This window comes from Pinus tabuliformis, chromosome Q (genome assembly GCF_031772625.1).
Source record: "Pinus tabuliformis cultivar Carrire ecotype Pingquan chromosome Q, CPIR1, whole genome shotgun sequence".
In the NCBI taxonomy this organism is placed as follows: Eukaryota; Viridiplantae; Streptophyta; class Pinopsida; order Pinales; family Pinaceae; genus Pinus; species Pinus tabuliformis.
The window spans coordinates 1,197,051,068-1,197,065,312 of record NC_142296.1 but is presented as its reverse complement, the minus strand read 5'-3'; the positions used below and the strand labels follow the sequence as shown (position 1 = coordinate 1,197,065,312).

General features: G+C 31.8%; 1 protein-coding gene across 1 annotated transcript; it reads left to right on the top strand.

Annotated features, from left to right (window-relative positions):
* Positions 1 to 400: 400 nt before the first annotated feature.
* Positions 401 to 1,752, top strand: LOC149224040 (endochitinase 4-like). The gene is made up of 3 exons (XM_089383467.1): positions 401 to 760; positions 876 to 990; positions 1,088 to 1,752. The coding sequence occupies exons 1-3, from the start codon at positions 478 to 480 to the stop codon at positions 1,380 to 1,382; spliced, it is 693 nt and encodes a 230-aa protein (XP_089239593.1). The 5' UTR covers positions 401 to 477; the 3' UTR covers positions 1,383 to 1,752.
* Positions 1,753 to 14,245: the final 12,493 nt, after the last annotated feature.

Below are 14,245 nucleotides of genomic sequence, written 5' to 3'. Positions count from 1 at the left end.
TTACGTGTGTGAGACGCAGGAGAATTGCCATACTCTTAGGTAGGTGTGTGAGACGAGGAGAATTACATTATTGAATCCGAGACAGGTTCAGTGTTACTGGGGAGCGCACGTTAATAATGGGAAAAATGTTCAAACTGTTCCATGTCACTCACGACTTACTAGTTAGTGTTGCTAAATAAAGTGTGGGGTTAATTTCGTAATCGGAAGGGGGCGGCTAGATGTCGAGTCAAAAGCTAAAACTGCGGAAAGTGCGATAAAGTCGGAATTGAGGTCAACAAAATCCCTGAAGCTTAAAGACGCGTCAACAAATCAAATGGTTGTGATAAGAGGGTGGGAATATGCCGTCATCTCAAATGCGTACAATCCCGATGGCTATATAAGCAACAAATCCTCTTCCATCCAGAAAGCAAAGCACCGCACTTGTCTTTGTGTCTGTACTAGCGATAACAACAGTACTGCTGCACAATAACCACCAATATGGCAACTCATTTCACTGTGGGCGCTGTTATTCTATGGTTTGTTTTTGCCCTTTCCGCTCTTTCTATCTGCCGCGGAGCTGTTTCGGATATTGCTACCCAAGATTTCTTCAATGGAATTTTATCTGCTGCCGCTGATGGCTGCGCAGGAAAGACCTTCTATACATACAGCGACTTCATTAATGCGGCCAATTCATTTTCTAGTTTTGGCACGACCGGAACATCCGATGACAACAAGAGAGAAATTGCTGCTTTCTTCGCCAATGTTGCTCACGAGACTGGCAGTATGTATCCAAATTTATTTTCGCATTACCTCTAAATATATAGTAGATTGAAGATTTTAGTTTAGAATCGGCTGTTCATCTATATTGACAAAAATGTTGTCTAACTGATTCGCAGATCTGTGCTACGTGGAGGAGATAGCCAAGAGCGCCTACTGTGATTCCACCAATACACAATATCCATGCGCATCTGGACAGCAATACTACGGCCGTGGCCCCTTGCAACTCACAGGGTATGTGTATGGGTTTATAGGCAAGAAATTGTTCGTGAGTATTTATTTATTTTAATTCGAATTTTTTGTGGCCATTAACTGTTGAATATTTTTGCAGAAATGCAAACTATGGTGCAGCTGGAGCTTATCTGGTAGTGGATCTGCTGAATAACCCTGGATTGGTGGCTCAGGACGACCTAACCTCGTGGAAGACAGCTCTCTGGTTTTGGAATGTGAAAAGCAATTGCCACACCGCTATTACATCCGGTCAGGGATTCGGGGCAACTATTCAAGCAATCAATGGAGGAGAATGCAACGGTGGAAACACCGACGAAGTTAACGACCGCGTCAGTCATTACACCACCTATTGCAGTCAGCTTGGTGTAGACCCAGGAAGCAATCTTACCTGTTAACTTAGCTGTTAACAATAATGGGCCATCGCCTTCATAACCATCATATTACGTCAGTAATAAAAATATCGTGTTGCACTCAATAAAAGCGATTCAGGCTATTGATTACGGGTATTATCATAGCAGAGCAAGGTTCAGCTCTGGTCGTATGTAGGATGATACAATTCTGCGACTCTAAATAAAAGACAAATTTCTAAATAAAGGGACAACTTTCGCATAATGAGAACGAGCGATTTGTTTCTACTCTTCACAAAAGTGATCCCGAATGGTTGAAATCACTACATTTGTGTCGAGATTGCCATAGGATTTGATATGGGTAAACATTATCATGAGAGTTAAATATAATACAAAATGGCAACTTTTACCACGATAATGTTGAAATAATAACGAATTATGCATTCAGTCACAAGTAACTCATTAGAAAGACCACCTTTTATCCCTAATATATACATTTCAAGGTAAACAGAATGTCTTCATTTTTTAATTTGCGCAATCGAGGAAAACAAAATTTGTATTAAACAAAAAAAAAGGAATATAAAGATAAATAGGTGCGATTACAAAAGGATAATCATGTAATAATTATCTTGATATGCATTCTATTTTTTTTTCTATAAACATGTTTCTTAAATTGTCATTGAATATTTCAAGTATCATTCGTATATTTTCATTCCATTTTTTAAATCGGCTGAAGTCATGCCTCCGGAGCCTCCGGAGTTTTGCATAGAGGGACTCATTTTACGTAGGCTCATAGAATTAGAGCTCACATTCTGCTTGTAATTTTGATTTTCCTTTTTCTACGTATGTTTTAAAATTTCTCCCACTAATATATAGAGCTTTTAACATAATACTTAAAATAGTTTTTGGATAAATTGTTTAACTTTGATAAAAAAAAAAATAATAATGTGTATTGTTTTTAAATTATTGTTTTAAGAAGTTTTTTATATAAATAATATATAACACAAATATTATTGTAAAAACATATTGTTTTTATAGAGATAATGTGTCTTTAATTTTAACTATTATATTTTTAGAGAAAATAAAAAATTATATTTAAAGTCTCTAGAAACAATATAAAATAATGAATCTAACAAAATATCTCACCATTGAAATAAATCAATATCAAAAGTATTTAATTAAAAATAAACTACAACATCATTCATGTACGTCAGGTTTATAAGACACAGGCTGTGTCGTTGATGTAAATCCCTTTAAATAATTATGTGACTAGTTATGTAGATCCCTTTAAATAATTATGTGACTAGTTATGACAGTCCTTGAAATTACTTATATAAGCATTGGTTTTTAAAAAATGCTTGACATATAATGAAATAATCTTTGTAAAGTCTATAATTATGGAAGCCATATTTTTAACTCAATAAAAAAATAACTTATGTGTCTTAAATAAATTCTCAGATCCACAAACCACCAATGCATCAACATGTTGGAATTTTGTTTCACAATAATACTCACCTTTATGAGTCATTTTTTGGTTACAATCAAGTATGTGCAAACACAAGGAATTTGATTTTTATATTAATTATGATTTGGAAAACTATAAGATTTGTTTCAAATTCTGCACCTTGTAAGGCACAAGTGAACTTGAATAAATGGTCCCTATAACACCCTCCTCCTACATTTACCAAAATTAATTGGCCCATCGGAGTAAATAATTGAAGAAGAGATACTATTATATAGTTCGACCTCCTAGATCATCTTAAAGAAATGGAATCGACAAACCAAAACCACACTGACTTCCCTCGCTACAAAACCCCAAGAGTTAAATCACCCTTCTAAGTACCAAAACCCTAAATTAACTTTATTTTTCACTCACCTCAACTCCTATTGTAAAAGTATTTTCCGTTGTTGTTGCGTTGAGCCATAATCTCAAATCGGGTGCTACTAGGCGATTGAGAAAGCTGCCATAGTCAAGCACAAGCAAGCCGCCAGCCATATTCAAAAGGTGGGGTGCGAGAAGATCTGTTGTCGATCCATAAGGTTGTTCAGCTGCAGAGTAGATGTATTTTTTAGCACCGCCGCGACAAACCATAGTTAGGCCCGAAGAAAGTGGATGGGGCACAGTATCAACCACATGAAGAATTATTAAATTCACGTGCACAAGTTTGAATGTGGTATGAAAAGTCAAAGTTTCAAAAATTATCATCCAAAGTGCAAAGTCAAAGTTTCAAAAGGTTTTATTGGTGGGCACAGTTTTTGAAAAGTCATGTGAAGGTTATGCTTTTGAGTTTTATTAATACATGAAATCTATTTTTTCAAAAAGAATGTTGTATAAAATTTAAGGGCTCTTCATAAAGTGGTTCATAAAGTATTTTTATCAAGTGTTTTGAAGCATAAAGGATTTGAAAAGCTCTATTAGTCTAGAAAACTATTTTGCCATTTTGATAAAAAAACATAATATTTAAAATAGTTTTTGGAGAAATTGTTTAACTTTGATAAAAAAAATAATAATAATGTGTATTGTTTTTAAATTAGTGTTTTAAGAAATTTTTTATATAAACAATATATAACATAATTTTTATTGTTTTTTAGAGGTAATTTTATTTTTGTTTTTAGATCAAAACATATTGTTATTATAGAGATAATGTGTCTTTAATCTTAACTATTATATTTTTAGAGAAAATAAAAAATTATATTTAAAGTCTCTAGAAACAATATAAAATAATGAATCCAACAAAATATCTCACCATTGAAATAAATCAATATCAAAAGTATTTAATTAAAAATAAACTATAGCAGCATTCATGTACATCAAGTTTATAAGACACAGGCTGTGTCATTGATGTAGATCTCTTTAAATAATTATGTGACGAGTTATGACAGTCCTTGAAATTACGTAAATAAGCATTGATTTTTAAAAAATGCTTGACACATAATGAAATAATCTTTGTAAAGTCTATAATCATGGAAGCCATATTTTTAACTCAATAAAAAAATAACTTATGTATCTTAAATAAATTCTTAGATCCACAAACCACCATTGCATCAACATGTTGGAATTTTGTTTCACAATAATACTCACCTTTATGAGTCATTTTTTGGTTACAATCAAGTATGTGCAAACACAAGGAATTTGATTTTTATATTAATTATGATTTGGAAAACTATAAGATTCGTTTCAAATTTTGCACCTTGTAAGGCACAAGTGAACTTGAATAAATGGTCCCTATAACACCCTCCTCCCACATTTACCAAAGTTAATTGGCCCATCGGAGTAAATAATTGAAGAAGAGTTACTATTATATAGTTCGACCTCCTAGATCGTCTTAAAGAAGTGGAATTGACAAACCAAAACCATACTGACTTCCCTCACTTGCTACAGGACCCCCAAGGGCTAAATCACCCTTCTAGGTACCAAAACCTTAAGTTAACTTTATTTTTCACTCACCTCAACTCCTATTGTAAAAGTATTTTCTGTTGTTGTTGCGTTGAGCCATAATCTCAAATCGGGTGCTACTAGGCGATTGAGAAAGCTGCCATAGTCAAGCACAAGCAAGCCGCCAGCCATATTCCAAAGGTGGGGTGCGAGAAGATCTGTTATCGATCCATAAGGTTGTTCAGCTGCAGAGTAGATGTATTTTTTAGCACCGCCGCGACAAACCATAGTTAGGCCCGAAGAAAGTGGATGAGGCACAGTATCAACCACATGAAGAATTATTAAATTCACGTGCACAAGTTTGAATGTGGTATGAAAAGTCAAAGTTTCAAAAATTATCATCCGAAGTGCAAAGTCAAAGTTTCAAAAGGTTTTATTGGTGGGCACAGTTTTTGAAAAGTCATGTGAAGGTTATGCTTTTGAGTTTTATTAATACATGAAATCTATTTTTTGAAAAAGAATGTTGTATAAAATTTAAGGGCTCTTCATAAAGTGGTTCATAAAGTATTTTTATCAAGTGTTTTGAAGCATAAAGGATTTGAAAAGCTCTATTAGTCTACAAAACTATTTTGCCATTTTGTTAAGCATGATAGCTTTTTGGGTGAAGATTGTACCTTACGGGGGTGCATAATGAAAATCATATTTTTTTCGGGGGCAATATGGAAGACAGCGTAATGCAATTAGCAAAGTAGCTATAAGAAAATGAAAGACCGCAATCATGGATCGTAAAGCGCAACCTAAACATATTATCAAAAGAATTCGAAAAGAAGAGACAAAGATCATTGTCGTGTTAGGCCGCAGCTGTGGAACTGAAAAGTCTAGTAGAAGACAAAGAAGAAATCAAGGGTGATTGGTGTAGCTTTGATTTTCTACCACCTCCTATGTTTACAGGTGAATATTTTGATCATTGGGTAATCAAGATGTTAACTTTTCTTCGAGATAAAGAGTCAATTGAGTATGAATACAATAACCCATACGATGCATTATGTGATGTTTTAGCATTGAATTTTATAAAACAATCATTGGATGAGAAGTGTTTGTGCAAGGTAGAAAAAGCTACAACTTCCAAGGAAGCATGGAAGTTCCAGGAAGCAGAGTTTGGTGCAAGGGGGAGTGACATGCAACATCACGTTATGTCAAAAGAAAAGAACTCAGCCGCAGATCTGAGAGTATATGAGCAAGACTCTAGGAGAAAAACAGAGCTTGGAGAACCCCACTCAAAAGTGGATGATGGTTTTCAATACCATAAAATTGAAACCCATTACGCAACCATGCATATGGATGAAGAAGATGCAACAAATATTACAGAGAGAGAAGTTGAATCCTCTGTGTGTGAAACACAGCAAGAGCAAATAAATATTCAAGAAATCCACTATAATATGGATGATGCAGATGATTGTGAATCCCACTGTGATGAGACACATGTGGATGATGATTGCAAAGTTATAAGTGAATGTGTGAATCCAGCCACAGTTGATGGATTTGGTGAAGATGAACGTTATGTTGATGATATGTGAGGTTTCTTTTTTGAAATAGCGATTGATTATGCCAATATGGTAAGCACAATATTTGATGAAACATTGAAGGGTGAAGCTGCCATTGTAGCAACAATATATGAAGCAGTTTGAACTGCTCATGAAACAATATGCCATCTTGTAGCAGCTAATGATCAAGAACATGATAAAGCGATTGAAGAGTTTTTGGTGAGAATACCCACTAACAACATAACAGTGGAAAAAAACCTTCATGCAGTTGAAAAGAAGGCAGATGTAGGGCAGGAAGCTCTCACTGAAGGGAGCCATATTAAATATGTTTTTAACATTGTTTTCGAATATGCAGGTGTTCAAAATAGCATGGGAGCAGAAGTTGAAAGTGAGATTGTTAATAAATTTGATGCAGATTTGAAGCTCACTGAAGAATGGATTCAAAAACCAATAAAACAAATTGATGCAAGTCTTAAAGCATCAACTGGAATAAAAGAATTGAATTAAATGGTGAATAATGAACTTGAGTGTGCAGATTATAGGAAAAAAGTAGCAGTACGTGATGATGAAGGTGAAAATAATTATATAGATGTTTTTGAAGACAAAGATCAGTGCATTGAAACCATTTTTCAGCAATGGAGTCAAGAAGAGATAAGATTTTTCTATCTAGAAATATGGCAGAAAGAAAGTCAGGAACATGAAACGCAAGAAGCAGAGGAAAGAAGACAGTTTGAAGATGCAATATTGTGGCATCAGTCCATGGTTGAATGGATATTTGAAGAGGAAGATGTAGTAGACAAGATCAAATTGTGTTTGAGTGGTTGAGTCTTTGAGTGTTGTGTCAAGTCGAGTTAAGTGATAGACGACTTTGAGTGTGAGGTTCAATGTGGTTGCATGTCAAGATATCTTAGGCAAGTAGCTAGTTGGAAAAGGTTAAATACCCTTCACCGGGTTCATTGTAAGTATCAAGTTTTGTGTGATTAACAAAAGAGTTGTAGCTCATGTTTTATGTGTGAATTCATGCATTGTCTCCTCTGCCTTTCCAATACATTTAACGTTTTAAATAAAAGTTCCTAGTCAAAAACATAACAACTTATACTATAAAAGTGAAGGAGAGAGTGGAAACATATTTTCATAATAATAATAGAATTATTTATGTAAATGATTTGATGACTTATTCATCATTGAGCAATAGATGGAGAGAATAAGCAGTACAAGAAGTTTTCATGGGAACAATAAAAACTTCATGTCATTACCATAGTGGTTTGATGTGCCTATAAGAAAAATATAATGGATCATAACAGATAAATTGATGAGCACACTTCATCATTATAATATGTATGAATGTTAAATGTGGTCCATACTTCGAAATGTTGCTATAAATCCATTGTTTCCATCCTATTAATTGAAGGATTCAATACACTTTATGTAAGTACAATCTTTCCCTTCGACCCCAAATTTTGAACGAATACTAAGCAGGACTTACCTACATATAGAGTTAAAAATATATATACCAACCATATATGCAGAACTCACATTATATGCAGAGTCATGACAATTAATGGTTGTATTTTACTTGAATGGATCATAAATATAGTCTCCATATTTCACAACTATGCAAAGAGTTGAACTTGAGTATGCTATCACTAGCTCAAATGGATGAAGATTAAATCAGCGCTCTAGCTAATGTTTTCGTACAAGGCTATTGAATAAAGATGACGTTACATATGCTTTGTTACAGCGAAACTGTTCCGACAGGTGGGAAACATGTTCTAATGGTTCCCACGCTCTTGGGAGGTTTGGAACTGTATGGGAACATTACCTTTCTAGTGGGAGCTTGAATGGGAACTTGAGAAAGTTTCAGGAGCTTTGAAGATTGTTTTTTTTAGTTTGAAAGTTCCCTGAGATTGGGGAATACAAATCCTCTAGAGAAATATGTTGTACTGTCCACAAAACATGAGCTTAAGTTGAAACCTTCGTAAGAAGAAAGGTCGCATACATCGTTAACACCAATATCCTTAATTGAGAAACTGGAGCAATCTCTTGATGGGTTAAGGAAGCGTGTGGCACCTTGATGTAAGGGTGATATCTGGGATGTCATGTTGATGAGTATTCTATTATTGTTTATGTATATATATAACAGAAGATTCTGTGTGCATATTGTATGTGGCACTCAATGCTTAAACATTATAGTTGTTTTTTCTCTTAAGAATAATTAGAGAAACATATGTAAAATTGTTACTTTGTATTTTTAAGCTAGATTGTTTCAAAGACTGGTTATGTGTTAGAAAACTGATAATGAAGTTGACATTTTATATATATAAAAGGGAAAGGCTCAGGGAGAAAGATACCCAGAGAATATATTTATATATAAGAGAGATTAATTCAATATTAATTTTGATTATTATATAACTTATATAATTAAAAATTTATTTTTAATTTTTAGATTTTTATTATATAATATTATTGCTCTTGATTAGCCATTTCCTCTAAATTTTGAAGAAACCTAGACAACCATACCCAAGTTCATAATGTTCCCACATTCCAAAAACTCATATTACATAGTATATACGCTATTAATGATCTATACCATCAGAATTCTATAACAATAAATAGTCCACTATGCACACCTTTCTAGACAAATAATATCCAACAAAACACACATATTAGGTTATTATAGTTCTTATGTAACTAAAATACACATACAATTCATATTAGGTTATTATTGTTCTTATGTAACTAAAATACACATATAAATTATACATATATGGTTTTGTGAATATAAATTTTTAATTTGTTGGTTGGTTACTACTATAATATCACAATCATCACAACATATGGCGTTCTATTTTAAAAGAAAAATACAATCACCAAAGATCTTTTATGAAGGCTTAGTGTATAGTCAATACTAACATTTTCATTTATATTTCTAGGTATAATTATACATGGTCATCCTAATCGTAGATGGAACATATTTTTTTATTCATTTGTATTAGTTCGCAAGCCCATATGCTATTGATATAAAGATCATTATCATGCATATGAATGAGTAAAGATTACTAATATTTATCACAAACCACTAACAAGGAATTATCTATATATATTGAAAGAAATAAGGGGTATTATATTGGATAAAAATGAAAGTAATCACATGCAATGACAAATGATAGTAGTGGATCATGAGGTGGGGCTGATTGAGAAACATATGGGAATTTTTATGGATTTACACTACTCTTTAGATAACAAGAAGGAACTCATATCCATGGAATCTACAAATTTAGATAATTCTTCTTAATTGGTTTCATGATATTTTTCTCTTAGTTTTTATGTATCTATTTTTTGCTTTTAAATCTCTTCATGGTCACAAAGCTCCATTGTTTAGCATATGTATTTTGAGTTTCAATTTGCTAAGAAAACTTTTGTTGTCTTCTTTATTGAAAATATTGAAATTCTTGTTATCATTAGGTTTTCCTTATGACCAACCATTCCAATTTCCATAAGGGAAAAAAAGTCTATATCTTTTTCAATCATTAATAATTTTATCCTTAAAAAATTATTTTATTATTACTTTAAATTAATTATGCAAGATAATTTATAACATATAAATTTTTTGTTTTTCATATTAAAATTAGTGTAAATCTTTATGAATATTTTATAAATAAGTGTGTCTTCTTTTGGAATAAACCTTCCAAAATTTTAATTTAATTATCAATAATTATTAGGTGGGCGACTAAAGATCTAATATCCATAGAATATTCTTAATAGTATACACAAATGAAATGTATAATTATCTCCAAAGTAGTTTTTCCCTTTTTTCTTTTTTCTTTTTTCAAATTTATTGTCTGAAATAATGTCACGTAAAAAAATCCATGATAAAGTGGTGTAAAGAGGTGTAAATCTCCATGGTTAGAAATTTTGTTCCATATTTTTTTAAAATGTATAAATGTCTATCTTATATATTAATTATTTCTATCATCAATAATAATAATAATAATAATAATAATAACAATAATAACAATTAAAATTAAATGTATAATTCAGCTGCCAATGGGGTATAGAATAGACGATGACTAGGTGTACTATTATGTCACTCCATGATGTAAAGGTCGCATGTTCCAAACTCTATGGGAAAAAATCTAGACATGTTAAAGGTTGATGTTCCCTAGGTTGACTGCGATCCCTAACTGATTTTGATGACTTAGATGCCCATGGGTCATGGTTTCTCAAGCCAAAGGTTAAGCCTATTGGAGGACATAGACCATTTGAAAAATAAAAAACAAATTATAGTTTAGTTAGTTTTATGATTTTTTTAATTTTAACAACATGAGAGGTATCATGATGTCAATTTTTTGATACTTATTATAGATTTATATCTATCAACATTTATGGCCATTTAATTTATAGGGTTGTGCGAGTTATAAAATAGTGCAATATTCAAGTTCAACAAATTTATCTCTATTTTATCAAATACAATTTAAATGATATTTCTATTTAGATATATTTTCATTCCATTCAAATTTTAAATTTTAAGTATGGGCTCATTTTGGTAAAGAAGATTAACCTTTGTCTTGAAAGCCATGATAAAAGAGCTAAACGGAAAGTTGTATTTAGGAGACATCCCTAACCTATATACCATTTTGTTAATCTTATGATCATGAAAGAAATGTCACAATAAAAAGATTGATCTCTTATGTTGCCTTCTTGACTTTGGAAAGGCTTTGTATGTTGTTCCTCAATATAAGATTTGAAAGAGGTTAAAAGAGATAAGGGTTCCTCCTGATCTAAGGAGTATTGTGATTAGGCTATGCAAATATTATTTCCAAGCTTAGAACGACAGAGTGTTGGTAAAAAAAAATTACATGCAATATCAGAGTTAAGCAAGGATGTCCCTTATCCCCTACGCTTTTTAGCATTTACTTTGATAAGCTAGAAGAGTGTTTGAAAACTGCAAGATGTGACAGCCCCAAGCTCATTCATATGGTCATTATTATTCTCTTTTATGAAGAAAATATTGTTCATTTAGATAAGACCCGCAACAATCTTGAAAAACAACTTAGAATTCTTCAATATTATTACTCCAAGATGCGTATGATCGTTAATAATGAAAAGACTAAAGTCATGTTAATCAAATCCGAAGAGATGAACTATCATAATTTCACTTATGATAATAAATACTTGGAGAAATTTTCTTCATACAAATATATGGGATTCCGAAAAGATGAACTATCATAATTTCACTTATGATAATAAATACTTGGAGAAATTTTCTTCATACAAATATCTGGGATTTGTCATTCATCATCAGCTCAACTGGGATTATAAAGGCTATAAAGCTTACTATGAGTTTGAAAACAATTTTAAGTTGATAGATCTTTGGGCATGGTGTAAAAAGAAGTTGTTATTTTAGACTCTTATCAACAGGCTTGTTATTTTGTATAAATGTGAGGTTTTGTGTTTCAATATATCTAGAGAATCATGGAGGAATATTGAACTGATCCAAAAGAAATTTATAGCCTACAACCTTAAGATTAAAAGAAATACTCCCTACCTTATCCTCTCAATTGAAGATGACATTTCCCCCATTGAAAGATGGACTATGACTAGGTATCCCATGTATAATAAGAAGCTATACAACATGGAAGCCAAGAAGTGCCTAAAATAATTTTTAACTCTAGCATAAACCCCCGCCTTTGGCTCACGCGAGACTGGCATAAGCATGACCATTGAGGGGTAAAGAAGGAGATCATCTTGCAAAATAAGCATAATATTAAAAATATTATTACTTCCAAATTTAAGAATAAGTTTTGGGATGATAAGGAGTTAGAGGGAAAAATGAATGCAAGGTATTATAAGGAGGTGAACAACCCCAATCTCAAAAATAAATTTATCTTTCTTTCTTGACAAGTGTTAAGAAGAATATGAAGATTTCCAAAATAAGAATTAATTTTCATGAGCTGCAAAGTGAAATCACCTTTGCAATACTATGTCAGTTGAAGATGAAAATCACTTCCTCCCGGACTGCCCTACTCTTACTCACATCCGTTCTAATTTTCAAAATATTTACCACACTAACAACCTTCTTAACTTATTAAGTTAAAACCATGGGGACCTAGAAACTTTTCTCTCTCTTATTTTCAACCATAAAAATAAAATGTTAAAATAATTCAATTAATATTTTACTTTCTTAAGGTTAAGTAGATAATATTAGTCTTAATAAACTTTAAGCAATATCATTATATTATAATTCTATTTAAATACCATAATTCCATTAAATTTTTATAAAATTATTTTATTAATATTTTTTCTCAATATTTTATAATTTTATTCTTATAATTCATATGGAACTTTCCAAACTTAACCATTTATAAGTACCATTTATATTATATCCATATTAAACAATTTCATTTTAATCTTATCATTTCCATTTAAATTATAATATCATTTGAATGTATTACAATTCCATTCAAAATTTATAATTTCATATAAATTTTGTTTATTATAATTTAAATTAAAGTCGGAAAATCTAACTTCAGAACTTTTCTTTCCCTTTTCTTAATCATAGAAATAAAACCTTAAATAATTTCAACCACTGCGTTCTTAAAATCCAATGGACCATATTATTATTAATAAATATTAATCATCATAATCATAATTTAAATTATAATTTTATGTAAATATATCATAAATTTAAATTATATTCATTATAATATAAACTATAATTCAGTTAAAATAATTTTGGAAAAACTTACTGGCTTTCCTTACCTACAATAAATATTTAACATATTAATTCATGTAGTTTCTAACAATAATATTCCTCCTTTAACCAGGACGTTCTATGTGTGGGTGATGGTCAATAGCTGAAAAATCGAATTCTCTTATTCTTCGAATTTAGGAAAAGCCACCATGGAAACTTATCCCTTCTTATGGCATCAATTTAATATTGACTATACGATTTATAAACTAGTTATCATTGTAAATTCTAAAAACACAATAATCGTTTGCAAACACAGTTCATTTTAATTAAAAAGTCATGCGAGGTTAGGTTCTATGCATGATGTGGCTTCATTCCATACCTGATTCTATCTACGTATTGTCATATGCGTCGGCACATATTGAAATTTCTTTTGGATCGTCTTTACTTCGTTTCTATGTTTCTGTGTAATGACAATGAAAATGCAGATACGTGCGAGGGAAGGAAGTTTGATAGAGAGATGCATTTTGAGGAATAAATGTGTGATTGCAATGACAGAGAGATGCATTTTGAGGAATAAACGTGTGATTGCAATGACTCGCTGTATGAAGAACTTGATATAACCACTATCACTGAAATACATCATGCCATTCTCACCATTAAACTGAAATAGTAATCTTCAGTTATGATTTCTAGGTCAAGGAGGATTCTGATGAGTTACTTCCACTTCCGGTTTGAGCTTTCTCGAAAAATCTAACTAAAGGGACTCCGGATGTTGGATTATATTTTTTCTGCCAAATGGGACTGTGATGAGTTCCACCAACACTGAGTTTTTCCCAAGAATCTGCTTTATTGGTCACTAAATGTTCGAGATTATTACATCGACACCTATACTGGTGGAATTCATATCACAACGGCAATATTCGTCGTTTCTTTTTTCCTTCTATGTTTGCATACGAAAATCGGCATGTGCCTTTAACTCATCTATCTCGTTATTATTACTAATTTGTATTATACAGATCGCTGCAAATGAGTTAGGCCACTACTGCGTGTAGTGTTTTACAGTTTAGTACTGGTAGATCTTACATAAACATGTTTTTTTGTTTTATTATGTGAAAATAGTATTATGCAGAGTGACACTCTATAGTTCAGTATAAGGTAAATTTTATATAAACATATGAGAGGTGCTCTACAAGTCAATATGAGAGTAGATCTCAGGTAGATGTAAACATCTAACATGTAATGTTTAATATTTAACGTTTTTAATATAAATTTAAAATATAAAGAGGTTTATGAACAC

Bases quoted from the DNA above. Each gene is read 5' to 3' on its own strand.
- LOC149224040 (XM_089383467.1), top strand. From the start codon at position 478: ATGGCAACTCATTTCACTGTGGGCGCTGTTATTCTATGGTTTGTTTTT. The intron at 761-875 runs GTATGTATCCAA...ACTGATTCGCAG, and splicing joins TGTTGCTCACGAGACTGGCA to ATCTGTGCTACGTGGAGGAG. The intron at 991-1,087 runs GTATGTGTATGG...ATATTTTTGCAG, and splicing joins GGCCCCTTGCAACTCACAGG to AAATGCAAACTATGGTGCAG.